General features: G+C 45.9%; 1 protein-coding gene across 1 annotated transcript in view; it reads right to left on the reverse strand.

The window, feature by feature from the left end:
- PLCE1 (phospholipase C epsilon 1) overlaps nt 1-15,377 on the reverse strand; it is a 253,712-nt gene that overhangs the window by 13,860 nt on the left and 224,475 nt on the right. The window contains exons 22-26 of the mRNA XM_006755081.2: nt 11,125-11,256; nt 9,801-10,091; nt 4,780-4,943; nt 3,016-3,277; nt 1,066-1,184 (exon numbers count right to left, since the gene is read on the reverse strand). Coding sequence (XP_006755144.1) covers nt 1,066-1,184; nt 3,016-3,277; nt 4,780-4,943; nt 9,801-10,091; nt 11,125-11,256 — 968 coding nt within the window. The remainder of the gene's footprint in view (nt 1-1,065; nt 1,185-3,015; nt 3,278-4,779; nt 4,944-9,800; nt 10,092-11,124; nt 11,257-15,377) is intronic.

Consider the following 15,377-nt stretch of genomic DNA (forward strand, 5'->3'; position numbering starts at 1 on the left):
CTTCCAGGGGTTGTTAGGACTACGTTAAAGTGTAAGGTGGATATGACAGTGATCAGGCTGTTAAGTGTGTAAAGAGGGGATCTATGAACAGCCTTTAAACTAATTTTTAAAGAGTAAGCATAATGGAATGAACCAGTTTATTAAAGCGGGGTCACTGGTTTAGCCATCGACCCTGGATTATTGGAGTGAGCACAAGTCCTATGGCTCTCAAACCTCAATGGGCAAGAACCTTACCCGGGGAACTTGTTAAAATGCTGGTTCTGCAGTGATGGCACCTTTTGTTTGCAGTGTACCCTTCTCATCCCCACGAGTGCAGATTCCGTATCTCCACAATTGCCAGGGGGCAGTTATGTATCAACAGTGGCACCTGGCTGCCACCCCAACCCTGCTCACCTGGCACCCACCCCTGGACCACTGAAGAAGCAGAAGATTTTCCTGGTCTAACCTAAAGTTTCTAGGAGAACTGACTGCTCCCTAGCAGGTTTGCTTAATTAACTTCTTCCCTACATGTTATTTTTGAATCATATTAAGAGAATGGGCTTTGGCACAGCTGCTGTAGCTCAATGGATTGAGCATCGTCTCATGGACCAAGAGGTCCTGGGTTCAATTCCTGGTCAGGGGCACATGCCCAGGTTGCAGGCTTGATCCCTAGTAAGGGGCATGCAGGAGGTAGCCGATTGATGTCTCTCTCATTAATGTTTATATTTCTCTGTCCCTCTCTCTTCCACTCTAAGATTCAATAAAAACATATTAAAAAACAAACACAAAAAACCAAAAAGAGTATGGGCTTTAGCACTAGGTGAACTTGGGTTTATAGCTGTGTGACCTCGAGGTACTTAGCTCTTACCTTCCTCATCTGTAAAACGGGGACCATACTCAAAGCTCTTTCATAAAAATGTTATTGAGAGGATTAGGTGAATTCATATATGTAAAGTGCTTAGACATGCCAATGCCAGCCATTATTATTTCCATAGCTACCTAATGATCACCTTCCTGTATCATGAGCAAGCCTACCTCCAGCACAGCAATCCCACAGACATGCTGAGTGAAACAGAGCTTAATTACCAAAGAGGCCGGCACGGAACTGCCAGAGGAGATTTCTTCCATCCTTCTGCTGTTTACGAATAAACTAGAGATTTCCAAGACTTCATTGTGGAGGTTTCGCAGCTGAAGATGTCGATATCCTGGAATAACGCAGAATTGGGAAAAGCCTGTTAGCCATGCACTGCAGAGCTCTGCCGCAAAATGGTAGGCAGAGGCCCTGGCTGGGTAGCTCAGTTGGTTAGAGCATAGTCCCGATCCTCCAAGGTTGCGGGTTCGATTCCTGGTCAAGGCACATGCAAGAATCAACCAATGAATGCATAAATAAGTGGAACATGCCCTAACTGGTTTGGCTCAGTGGATAGAGTGTCGGCCTGCGGACTCAAGGGTCCCAGGTTCGATTCCGGTCAAGGGCATATACCTTGCTTGGGGGCACATCCCCAGTAGGGGGTGTGCAGGAGGCAGCTGATCGATGTTTCTAACTCTCTATCCCTCTCCCTTTCTCTGTGAAAAATCAATAAAATATATCTTTAAAAAAAAGGATAAGTGGAACAACAGCTGCAGCCACAGAAGCTCCCCGGAGGCCCACAGCAAAGCCAGTCCACCAGCCACCAGCTCTGCCTCTGCTCAGGGTTCTCCATCCTCCCTGCTCCGTCCCCAGCACCCATCCCTGGCTTCCGACACTGAACTTCTGCCAGGCACTGATTCCACTCTTGGCCAGTGAGCCACTACCTCTACCGCCCTCCTCTTGGTTTCCTCTGCTCACTTCAGTCTCAGCTTGGAAAGTGCTAGTGGGGCCTGGTACGGTGGCTCAGTTGATTGGAGCTCGTCCCGTGCACCAAAAGGTTGCAGATTCCATCTCCCATCAGGGTGTGGTTGGGCACGTATGGGAGGCAACTGATTGATTTATATTTCTCTCTCACATCGACGTTACTCTCCCTTCCTCTCTCTCTCAAATCAATAAACATATCCTTGGGTGAGAATAAAAAAAAAGTGAAGTTATCTTTACTAAAAAAAAAAAAAAGTTCCAGGGGTGCAGTGGGTACTATTTGGGCAGGGATGTGAGGGAAGAAGGACCAACCAAGCTCTCGACATCAGCAGCTGCGGGGGAGGCCATACTTCCTCAGAAATGTGAATACCTCAAATTTGAGGATAACATAAAAGAAAACCTGTTATGAAATGTACTTAAATAGTATTCAAATTTGTGTTATTTTTTTCCTGCCTCTTATTTCAACTTTTTAAAAATGAAAATCTCAAACATACACTCAAAAGTAGAGAGAATGGTCTAAAGATCTCTATGGCATCTGTCACTGAGCTACAGTAATTATTTATTTTTATAATATACTAGAGGCCCAGTTCATGAAATTTTTCATGGGCAGGGGGTGGGGGGAAGACCCTTAGCACGGTCTACACCCTCTTGCAATCTGGGACCCTTTGGGGGATGTCTGACTGCTGGTTTAGGCCCGATCCCGCAGTTGGGCATCCCTCTCGCAATCTGGGACCGCTGGCTCCTAACTGCTCACCTGCCTGCCTAAAAAAACCTGCCTGCCTGATCATCCCTAACCACTCCGTCTGCCTGCCTGATCATCCCTAACCACTCCGCCTGCCTGCCTGATCGCCCCAAACTGCTCACCTGCCTGCCTGATTGCCCCTAACCACCTCTGCCTCGGCCCCCGCTGCTGTGTCTTCGTCTGGAAGGTTGTTTGGCTGTCCAGTCTAATTAGCATATTATGCTATTATTACAGATTTTTATGAATTTCAGAGAAGGGAGAGATAGAAATATCAATGATGAGAGAGAATCAGTGATTGGCTGCCTCCTGCACACCCACTACTGGGGATTCATCTCACAACCCTAGGCATATGCCCCGATAGAGAATTGAACTGTGGCCTTCTGGTTCCTAGGTTGATGTTCAACCACTGAGCCACACGGGCTGGGCTACAGTAATTATTAACAGCATGATGACGCTACTCTACCTCGCTTTAGAGCCTTGAGTGGGATGATCCTCTGAGCAGTGACCGCCGAGCTGTTGTTTTCCACAACTGCAAAACGAAGAAATATGAGGTCTTCAAAGTGAACCCGGAAGAAAAACTGCTCGTTCCACATGGGGTTCAGAGTGTTCCGGTGGATGGGCTTCGTGCGGAAGTGGCAGCTGTCCAGCGGCATGCCCAGGATGTCGACCTCGATGCACGGGCTTCCTGTGCTGTTGCTCGGGCACACGTTCTGGCCAGAGACAATCTGATGGAGGAAGCAAGGACCAGGTCACTGAAGATGAAAAAGAAACAAAGGCAACCTCTGCACCTCACTGCTTCCCTCCACAAAGAACACTCTGGAATGGATGAGGTCCATGGTGAATAAATCGGCTAACCTCCACCCCAACCCCCTGCCCCCCCAAAGCAGGAAGTGATTGCAACCACAGGCCTGGAATCATGGGAAAAGCTTCTTTTGTCACCAGCATTCACCTGTCACTTTTCAACTGTCAAAATGTTCAAGGATCTTCAAAGCCAAGCAATTAAGATGAAATCAAGTTTTGCAAGAAGGCACAGGGAAATGGGGAGACTTTACGGAATGCAATCACAAATTGGTTGCGAACATTCTGTTCAAGATGTTTTAGGTGTATATTTTATAACTTCAAAACTATTTTCTTTCTTTCTTTTTTTTTTAGATATATTTCATTGATTTTTCACAGAGAGGACGGGAGAGGGATAGAGAGTTAGAAACATCAATGAGAGAGAAACATCGACCAGCTGCCTCTTGCACACCTCCTATTGGGTATGTGCCTGCAACCAAGGTATATGCCCTTGACTGGAATCGAACCTGGAACCCTTCAGTCCGCAGGCCGACGCTCTATCCACTGAGCCAAACCAGTTTGGCGAAAGCTATTTTCTTGAATGGTTTAGTTTTCCAGCAAGTCACAGGGAATGTTTTTAAAAATTTATCCACAGCCTTCTGTACACAGTTAAACGTCTACTCAAGTCTAGGTAATCTGGTTAAACAGAGGAGGCCCCCTGCCCTGGTCGTTGGGAAGGTGACAGCAGAGGTGGTAGGAAAACTGGAGCGTGGTTCTCCGGGGGTGCGAGAGGGGTGATCAGAGGCTGCTTGGCATTCTTCCTTTGGAGGGAAACGGACAAGTTCTAAGGTTGGAGGGCAGCGACCAGCCATCCAGAGGTCTTGTTCTCTGTCCGCTAAGAGGTAGCGACAGAATGGGGAAATAAAGTTGAATGATGAGCTGCCGGGGGCTGTTGTTAAGGGCAGTCTGTGGTGTTTTGACATGGGGTTAATTAGGCAATAAAAGAAATAAGGAAAGGCCCAGGAACGATACAGTTTAAATTGCAAGGAGGAAAGATATTTAGTTGATTTGTATATCGATGCCTGTTTGATCTTATGAGAGCCTGTTCAAGTTTAAGATGACTTGCTCTAACAAGGACCTCAACTTTTATGGGAGAAAATCAGAATGATGGTGCTGTGGGCTCTGGAAGACAGAATCACCACCATCAGCGTGCAGGGGAAGCAGGGAACTACCAGCTCCACCTACGGGGCACTGGCAAATGCAGTGCCTGGCGACAGCATACCTCAGCCACAGCCACCGCTTGTGACAGGTAAAGAAATCCTTCCAGGAACTAAATCTGCCCAAGCAAAACGGTGACACGAGAACTATGCAACGCCCTGAATTCAAAACCAGCGCATATTCAGGAAGGCGGAAGCGCCTTGCCATCTCCTGGAGACAGCGCCACACTTACAGTCAAAGAGTAGACGGCGGGCTCCATGTTGTCCAGGTCTCTTTCCAGGGGAGAAAACTTCTGATACATGGGGCAGTTCTTGTCCCACAGAACTGGGGGTTTCAACACATAGCCACAGCCACCGTTGGCCTCAAACATGGCAGCGTTTAAATGTAAAGGGAGATCTGCAAAACAAAGTCAACATTGCTTGTTACTCTGTCGCTTAGGAATGTCAAGGTCAGAACTTATATGTTATATGCATAGCCCATGGACATGGGCAATAGGGTAGTGAAGACATGGGGGAAGGAGTGGGGTGAAGGGGGAAAAATGGGAGAGATCTGTGATGCTATCGACAATAAAAAATGTATTTTAAAAAAAGTAAAGTTCAAAAGAACTTTGTGTCAATTTTCCCCAAGCTTAAGCATGAAGAAGGGACTGACTGAGTGGCTATTATGTGGCAGGTTGTTAGGTACGAGGGATACAACAGGTAACAAGACCAAGATCCCTGTCTTTTCGGGGTTCAATCTATGGGATAAGCCCAGTGTCTCACTCCCACCCAGGATCTGCCTTTTAAAAACTCCTTTTGCAAATCAAAATTTACAGCATCCATCTGAAAAAAAAAAAATCTTTGCAATACCTCATTTTATATAGAATTTTAGTAAGGAATAGTCATGGCATTTTCTTGTCCCCGAACACTAAACCATGCAGACAACTGTATGACCAATTCTTGCCTTTGCAAATATAAGATAAAAATCTTAATAATCCAAGATAGACTGGGAGAAGAGCCAGAAAAATATATCTTTCCATGAAATCTCAATTTCAACCCGTAAATTACAGTACTTCTACCTCTTTTTAATTGCAGTTAAATACGAAAAAAATTATTATCACATGTGATTCACATCATGTCCATGATCCATCCCCTCCATCGTAAACCCTGGGAACCCTCACAACGGCTTCCAGTCGTCTGTGGCCAGCTTTTACTTGGCATGGTTCTTGGATGAACGTTGGACTCCCGCACTGGTTTGGCCCCTGACACACACGAATGCTCATCTGATGGCGCAAGTCTGTAGGAAGTTTGCCCAGATGAACACAGGGTTTATGAGGCACACCTGACAAATGTTCCCTCTGATAGATTCCTTCCATGTGCAGAGCGAACTGTGCTACATGGACCGACATCAAGGAGAAGTGTGGTGAGCACCACGGAGCAATAAGAAGTTGGCCTCCGCATGTCTCGTGTGTAAAATTTTTTCCGTGTATGTGGGGTTGGCTGGGATTGTAGGCAGGAATCCTTGGGGTCAGATGTCTAAGGCATAGGAAAGCTACGTGGGCTCGGTCTCCTTATCTATAAAATCAGTGCCCTGGACCCCACCTCTCAGGCCCGTCCAGTCCTGATGTGACTGATTCGTTGAGGCTGTCTTGCCTGCAGGACGAGAGAATTCTCTTCCCAGGCCACCCTGTGACAGAGCAACATAGACCTGGGCTAGGATGGCTAAGAGAGCGAAGCAGGCTAGCTCATGCAGAGTTGATGAATGTGAAATGGATATATATTACTAAAAATTATAGCAGCTCACCCTTACTGTGCTCTTACTGTGTACCAGGCCCCATTCCACGCACTTTGCGTACATCAGTGCTTCCCATTTTATAGATGAGGAAACTGAGGCATAAGAAGTGAAAGAACCCAAGGCACACAGTTACTAAGTGGTGGATGCTGGGGTTTAAACCCCAGCAATCTGATCCAATCTCAACAGCTGAGCCGCATAGTGTACACCCCACAGGCGTGTCATAAATGAGAAAATGTGTGCAAGTCTCTACCAAGCATTCGGCACATAGAAGATCTCAATAAACAGTAGGTAATAAATTATGATTATGATGTCAACTCCCATTTGGGTTTGAAGTCTGATCCTAGGAGGTCTATGTCTATCCTTGTACTTTCCCAAACTTTTTCTTTTTCTGTTAATTCTCACCCAAGGATATTTTTGTTGATTTTTTTTTTTTAAGGAAGAATGGAAAGGAGGTGGCGAGACAGAGAGAGAAACATTGATGTGAGAGGAGAGACACATTGGTTGCCTCCTGCACAGGCCCCGACCAGGGCTGGATGGAGACTGCAACCGAGGTATGTGCCCTTGACTGGAATCAAACCCGGGACCCTCACTCTATCCACTGAGCCAGACCAGCTGAGGCTAATCTCATTTAGTAATCCAACAGGTAAACCAGATTCAGGCGGAGCTGCTCATTTTGGAATAAAGTTGGGACCTCATATCTAGCCCTCCAACTGCCCCCTAGGCGTGGCCCCAGGACTCCACCTGGGGCTATCGTTTTACTAGTAAAACCCCTGTTGTAAGCAAGTGAAGGAGGGTGCATGATTCCATGTCACCTGATTGCCCCTCTCAGCCAATGCCTGTGAGGCAGATCAGGCTTATCAGTACCTTTATGGTCTCCTATTTATTTAAAAACCTTGTATTAAATAGGCACCATTCCCATAATAATGATGCCTATATTTTGGGGCTAAAAAAGTCATCATAAAGAGTTTGACAATCACTCAGGAAAGCAGGATCCATATTAACAGCTTTTCTTTTGATGGGGTCACATGTCCTTACACTTGTTCTGCTCTAGGTGGAAAGAATGCTGAGGGACAGTTGCCAGCCATCACCAGGTTTGCATACCAGGCTCAAGTCAGTTTCCAAACTCAAGAGTTGGTTTCCTTGAGTGCAGACCTGGGCTCTTCCTGGCTCCAGATCCCCGCAGACCTTCTTGGAGGTGATGGAGCCATTAGAAATTCTGGGGAGAGATGACCCTAAGTCAATGGACACTCCTTTGGGGCATCAGGGTCCTCTGACATCCAGGAAGTGGCAAGGCCGATGATCCATGGAACACAGTTGGAGGCTAGAGGGACACTGGGAGAGGGTTCTCTGTTATTTGGTTGGGATGTTTCATGGAAAATCAAGTGCTCCCTAATCTAGGAATTCTTTGTAAAAATTAAAAGATAATGAGTCCAATAGACTCTGATCTATTTGGACTTGCAATCCACAAAAAAGTACCTAAAAACCCAAGAACCACAGGCTCAGACTGCAGTAGGGCAGAGGGGGACAGTCTGTTTCAGCTCAGCGTGCATTTATTGTGCACCTACTGCGTGCAAGATATTAGCCAGGCTCTATGTCCAGTTTGTGCAGATGAAGACCATTTTTACAGGTGAACACGGTGGAACTGCCTGTGGCTTGTGCTCTGTCCAGCGTGGGGATGCGTGTAATCATTGCCTGCGGCACTGGACCCGAGAGGTGTTATGGCAGCACTCTCTCTTGGGCTGGAAGACGCTGTAGAGAAACTTGAGGATGAACCATCAACAGAGCCATCTGTCTCCCCTGAGGAGGCAGCTCGAACATGTGCTCCCAGATTGATTTGGGAGAGAGGCAAAGCCTGCAGGGGTGAGTGAAGGCCAAGCTGCAGCCTCAGTGTGTGCTTCGGGACCTGGGGGCGGTGGGTGGTGGTGGAGGGAGCCGGGAGGGGCAGCTCTTTTCAGCGGAGCCGGTGTGTCTGCACCCGCCTTGGCACGCCCAGGAGAGCGGGCATATCCAAAACCAAACGCATTTCCATTTCCTTGAGAAAACCATCTTGCTAGTGATTTCACTTGACTTAAAATATTTCAGTATCATAATAACCAAGGGCGCCGAAGGGCTACAGACAGGGTCAGAGATGTGAGCCCGCAAGCCACTTGGGACAGATTGAAAAGAAACTTTTACAACTTTGAAAATATTTCATTATTATTTCCACTTGCGAGTCCAAATCCTACTGTTTTCATAACTTATCAAAAACACTTCATCATCGTTAACGTTTGTGGAATGCTTTCTCCGTGCCAGCCACTATGCTAAGTAGGGTACTTCACCTGCATCGTGTTATTTAATTTCAATGGAAAGAAGCAAATTTAACAAGGGCAAAAAAAAAAAAATGCGTCGGCAGGGTCAGCCACACATGGGCACTGTTGGCACCAGTACCAGGTGGCTAGCTGGTTCGAGAGCGAAAGGTGGTTTGACCTTGGCTGGAGACGGGGCTATGCTGTGCCTGGTGGGTCAGCACCGTTGCTTGGGATCTGATTTGGGTGACGTGAGAGGAACGGGAAGGCCGCTTGGCTGTCTCATGGAAAGACTGTGGCTTCTGAAGGTGCTTCGAGGAAACATTCCTCATCGACTGTTTATCTTCTGCAGCTCCCTTCCTGCCCCCATAACCAAGCAGAAACAAAACACTTTATCCTCTCCACTCCCAGCGTCCTTGAATTTATTATTTAGTCATTCTGTGACCCTGAGCAAATCAATCGCTCTGTGCCTTGGTTTGCTCATCTGAGGAATGGGGATCATAAAGGTGTCCACCACTTAGGGTTGTTGCAAAGATTAAATCAGATAATAGGGGGTCAAGGAAAATTCAGCACGGTGTCTGCCGCACGATAAGTGTGCAATGAATGGTAGCTCTTGTCTGGACGTCAGGCCTCGTCAGGTATTCCTGCTAAGAGAGTTTCCTCAACAGTGGAGAAAAACTAACACTGCCTTCTTGGTTCGCACACTTGTTTTCTCCATGTGAGCTACTCCGGGAGCAATGACCATTATTCTCCATTTCAATCTCAGTGGATAAGAAGAAGCTAACATGCAATTTGCTTGGAGTGACAACTACTTATTGACTGCAAGGAATAGCTTAGCAAGACAGCTTACCAAAGGCTGTTAGTAACTCTCTGGCCCAAAAGGTCTTTAGACACAAACTAGACACGGCCCTAAACAGGGTCTTATTTAAAGACACAAAAGAGCAGCCTTATGTTTAAAAAATGCTTTAAAAAGGGAGCAAGAACAAGAGATTACTAGGGACCCCTTTAAGGTTCTTTCCTATCACCTTAACTCTGAAACATCAAGGGCACAATTCAGTATCAAATGCACCGGTATTTTTGCTCTTACATACGGTGTGCCTCAGTCTGGCATCTTGCCCCTCTTAACTAAAATGTTGTTGAACTATATTTCCTGGAACATAAGACCCGAAGGAGAGAGGTGAGGAGAGGCCGTTACCATCTGTCTGGTAGTTGAGTGCCACGAGCTGTATCCCGTGCAGCCAGAACATGAGGGGGTTGGGGTTGGAGGAGTCGATGCGGGTGGCAGCCGGGTAAGTCCTCAGCAGCTGACAGGCGGTGTGCTGGATCAGTTTCTGAGAATACCTGCGACACAGACGTTTGGCGGCATTTTCATTCAGCGATGAGATATGGTAACATTTGGGAGTTCTAATGATAGCGCTGAGGGACGTGGCTGGGCTGAGGGGGGAAGAAGACTCCTCCCAGGCCTGTCGCATTCCTTCACAGGAACCTAAACCCCCCAAAAGATTAGCCTCAGATTAGTGCAGGACACTTTAAATGTTTTAGAAAGATAAACCTGAACAACATCTGGGTAAAACAATCATAACCATGTAACACGTCAGAGTAGATCTTAATAGTGTTACACTATTCAGTTACACCACAGGAGTGTTATACTATACTTGAGTTAGTCCACCACCTCGAAACAAAATGATAGCTATTGAGCTTTAAAATGAGTGCAGAAGCACCAATTTAAGTTAAAAGCCTGGAAATCCTTTGCCTCATCTGTCCTGTGGATATATTTGAACAATACATGGCAATATATGCACAAGGGTATTCACTTTAGCGTTTGTTATAAGGAAAAAACAGCAACAAAAAAACCAGGAAGCAATCCAAATGTTCTACCAGTGAGGAAGTGGTTAAATGACAGTATATACACAATGGAAAACCACAAGGCATAAGGAGAATAAGGCAGATATATGCTCAGAAAGCTGTTTGGAAAGTTACAGCAATATAAAAGTTATACAAACATGCTCGGTTGTATCCCATTGAGATCACCTTAAAAAGAATCTTATTCTTCTTGAACAAACACAATAAACCTAACAGTGGTTACCTCAGGGGACTAGAACTGAGCCATTGAGAATAGAAAGGAATTTTAATCATACCCTATATTGTTTGAGGTATTTTTTTTTAACTATGAGAATTTATTACTTTTATAATAAAAAGTAATTAGTAATAAAATGGATATATCTTCTGTAGTTATAATGGTGACGAGAGCAGTTCCAAGAACCACTAGAATGTTCCAAGGTGGTTCCAATTTTTCCCTATTGAGGCAAACACTGTTAGAACATCTTCAGTGAAGTGCTATTTTTTAGAAAGTTAAACATGTAAAATTGAAAAATGTTTCTACTACACTTAGATAACATAAACATTCATGGAAATAAAAAATATGTAGAAAAAGTTCAAGGGAAGTGCTTCGACAGTAAAATGTTGGACTTATCCAGCATGCGGAATCGAGCAAAGGTATCGAAAGAAGGTGACTTTACTTTTTCCAGATGTTTTGTTAAGTGATGCTGTTTCCCCAGGGCTCATTCTGCCCGGATTGTTGCCAAAAATGGACTTCCTGCTTTTCCTTTCTTTTCCTCTGTTAGAGCCAGATGCATTTAGAGTTGACAGGCCTGTTCCCATAAAATGAAAATAAATAAGCCAAAAACTACAAGCGAGGGAACTCGACATTTTCCATCCCTGTCCATGTTTACTTTGAAGTCTTACTACTCCCTGGTAACCCTGCTCAGAGGACCCACTCGCATTCTCAACACCGTTAATAGCAGCATTGCAGGCTTTAGAGTGAAGTTTTTATCTCTGTGGACAAATGTGACAAGAACTGCAGGGCTATTACAGAATGACCGCAAAATAGTACCCACATCCACCTGATGGTGCACCAGAAAGATTTTGAAAAACTGCATAAAAAGAAAGTGCTCCAGTCAACACTGAATTATCAGGACCGAATTACTCAATTTTGAGAGATGAAAGAATGGCTCCGAGCAGAAGTTTTAGCATCACATTGTCTAGGTTGAATTCCTGCCATTACGAGCCCTGACTTACTATCCACCTTCTCTGTTCCTCAGTTTCCTTATCTACAAAACGGGTATAAAGATAGGAACTCAAAAAAAAAAAAAATAAAGATAGGAACTCACAGGCTTAGTCTGAGGATTAAATGAGAAATATGTTAAATGACAGTGATGTCTCACGGCTTCTTTCTCACTCCTGGTCCAACCACTCCCTGACTCCTTCCTGCCTGGTACAGTGCCTGGCACGCAGCAGCACTTTAACAGATATTTGCTGAACGAGGAAATGAATGCACACCACGCAGACCTGGATCTAGTGCAGGAAGAGTGAGTTAAAGGCACCAAGCAAGCCCGTGGCCTCCCAACTGTTTCCACTGTCTACATTGTACCATTAGATCAGTGGTCAGCAAACTGCGGCTTGCGAGCCACATGCAGCTCTTTGGCCCCTTGAGTGTGGCCCTTCCACAAAATACTGACTTCTGCGCATGCGCCACTAAGTTTCAATCGCACTGTACGTGCGTGCCCGCATGTGGTATTTTGTGGAAGAGCCACACTCAAGGGGCCAAAGAGCCGCATGTGGCTCGCGAGTCGCAGTTTGCCAACCACTGCATTAGATAATAATTCCTTCAGCTGGAGCAGTGTTCAGGAGGCCCTCTTTGAGATGAAAATACACCTTCCAAAAACATCATCAGAGAAGACAGGATAAAGGAGTGTTTAATAAAAGTATAGACTGGGGTTTAAACCCAGTTCCTAGTGGTGTGACCGCCCACAAGCTACTGAACCCTCTGCACTCCTTACTCACCTATAAAAGGGCTGTGGTCACGATGAAATGAGATCATGTATATTTACATACTTAGTAGAGTGACTTGTTCAGAGAAAGTGCTCAGTTCATAGCAGCTATGGGGCTTCTAAATTTTCTCTCTCTGAAGTATCCGTAACCACAAAGATGTGCTAACTTGCACTAGTGAGTTTTCATGCTTTATCTTAAAATTTTGTGTGAACTTTGCCCTCTACACAATGATGTAACAGTAGATTTTCTCCCAAGTAAAACTGATGAGAGGTCAGAGTGAGGCCCATGTTCATTCTGGGAGTTTTGCACACATCCTGGCCCACGTCGACATTCCCCAGGGATATGTGGGACCTTCTGTGAACAGCCTGGCTGTTCTCTCCGGGTGGGGTGTGGAAGCAGGAACATGGGCTGGTGATCAGGAGAGGGGAGGAATCTGCTCTGTTGGCCCATCTATATATGTAAAAGCTCAGCGATCTTTATGGCAGAATGACTGCAACGACCAGAACCACCAATCGCTATGATGCGCACTGACCACCCGGGGGCAGATGCTTAACGTAGGAGCTGCCCCTGGTGGTCAGTGCGCTCCCACAGTGGGAGCGCTGCTCAGCCAAAAGCCAGGCTCACAGCTGGTGAGCACAATGGTGGTGGCGGAAGCCTCTCCGGCCTCGGAGCGAGCAGGCGGGCGGTTAGGAGCGAGCAGGCGGGTGGTTAGGAGCGAGGGGTCCCAGATTGCGAGAGGGATATCTGACTGCCCCTTCTTCTCCGCTCCCATCCCCCCGAATAAATCTTGTGCATCGGGCCTCTAGTTTATCAATAAGAATAGCAACCGCCACCAGTTCCAGTGAGCCAACTACCTGTAGATAGCGTGCTAGTCACATTAGGTACTTTATTGTTAATGTTTACAACAACCCTGCAAGTGAGGACTGTTCTGTCTCTTTTATTGGAAGGGCCTCTGATGTGCAGAGAGGTTAAATAACTGCTGTAGTCAAGGTCACTGAGGAGTGGAATCCTGACACTGAAGCGGGTTCCTGATCTTGGGGAGGTTACTGTACTTCTGGGGAAGGTCGTGCCACGTGGTCTTCATGCTGCCTCACTGCTCTGAAGATATTTTTGCACAAGCCTCTGTGGATGGGACTTGGGATGGTGAAGAGTGAGATGCAGTGAAATGGAAAATGTAGCAAAATTAAAATCCATAGTGTAGCAAAATGAACATTTTATGGCATTTTCCCCCAGAGCATCAGAACAAATAATAATCATGATAAAGATGTAGAAGGTAGTGTAATAATGATTCTAGCAACACAATTTAGTGGTTTTGAAAAAGGAAGTAAAGTTGGGAAAAGAAAAATGTCCGAAATTTCCATTACTAAAAAAATTAAACTACAGTATGTCTTATAAAGACTGTGTGCCATTTAAACACTTTAAAAGAACAGCATATTGGGAATCTATATCTATAAAAGCCCAAGTGACCATTCAACTGGTAGCACACTGACCACCAGGGGGCAGATGCTCAATGCACAGGCATGGAAACATGGAACAGACTGATGAATCTCAGAAGGAAGGGGGAGGGGGAAAGACGGGAAGAGATTAACCAAAGATCGGCCTGCGGGGATCGGGGCGACTGTGCACTGGGCCTCCGGCATCCCCTGAGGGGTCCCAGACTGCGAGAGGGTGCAGGCCAGGTCAAGGGACCCCACCAGTGCACGAATCTGTGCACATGGCCTCTAGTTTTAAAAATAAGACAAATAACGCCATGCGTAGCCTGTGCCTCCAGTCAGAGGTTGGACCTAATGACCTTTGACTCTTCCAAAATTTGGGCATTTTTGCTCTTTATCTACTCGGTGCTTAAGAAGAAAAGACCAAGCCTGTGGGATGGTTTGGGTGTAGTGTGAGCTGAGTTTATAAAGAACAGGAGAGGCAGTGAGTGTGATTCTTGAACGAAGTGACCTTCACACTTGTTCCTGTGATGAAGGACATGCAGGCCACGAGGCTCTTTTGACAGGAAAAGGATTTTTCCTCATCATAAGAACACTTTCACGAGCTGCAAATATGATCACATTGTACTTATGTGAAAGAAGGCCTGGTCTGTGAAACTACACCTAAATGGCTAGGTTCCTGCATGTCTTCGAGATCTCTGCTTGCTAATTATTCATTCATATTCTCCTCAACAGAATTTGCCAACAGGTAAGCAGCAGCAGCTGCCAAAATCTCCAGTTTACGGGAGAGAGCTTAAAATTGAGAAAGTTCTATTTATGATATTTTTCCTTCTGGTGTGTAAAAAGACCACTATTACCTAATTTTTAAATAGCCCAATACCTCTGTCCCAATTTCAGGGCAGAGTGTGAGAACTGATGCTTAAGATAACCCTCTGGGAGCCAGGATCTGCATTCAGACCATATTGAAAACAATGAGGGTTGGTATTTTAACCCTTTCCAGGCCAAGTTTGCTAACGTTTAGACAATCCCCCAATTCCAGTAGCTTTCCTGTCCTCTGCCAGGGAATCCTTTTTCTTAGTAGAAAGAGGTAGATTTTTCTGAGTTCCTAGGTTATGGACTTTCCTGTTTGCCCTCCACCTCCTGCTGTCCCCTTGCGGGATGCACACTGGGTGAGCTCACTGACGACATGCCCTGACAAGAGAGGCGAGGCTTGCAATGCAGATTGACAGGCTCCAGAATCGTAGTTATGCCATTTGTTAGCTGAAATGGACCCCACCCCCTTTTTTAAAAGCTGTTTATCAGCACTTTACTTCTAGAAATGGCCAACTGAGGAAACTTTTTCTCCCACTGAAACGCCCCTTGTGGTTTGGGTGGAGCTCAGGGGTGGGGCAGGTGACAAAGGCCTGGGACAGTCTGTGCACTGCCTGCCCTGGGCCACAGTGACTAGTACAGGAATGGGCCGAGGACCCAGTGAAAAACAATCAAACTGCTGCAGAAAGTTCTGGAAG

The sequence above is a fragment of the Myotis davidii genome, unplaced genomic scaffold (assembly GCF_000327345.1).
Source record: "Myotis davidii unplaced genomic scaffold, ASM32734v1 scaffold271, whole genome shotgun sequence".
Classification (NCBI taxonomy): domain Eukaryota; kingdom Metazoa; phylum Chordata; class Mammalia; order Chiroptera; family Vespertilionidae; genus Myotis; species Myotis davidii.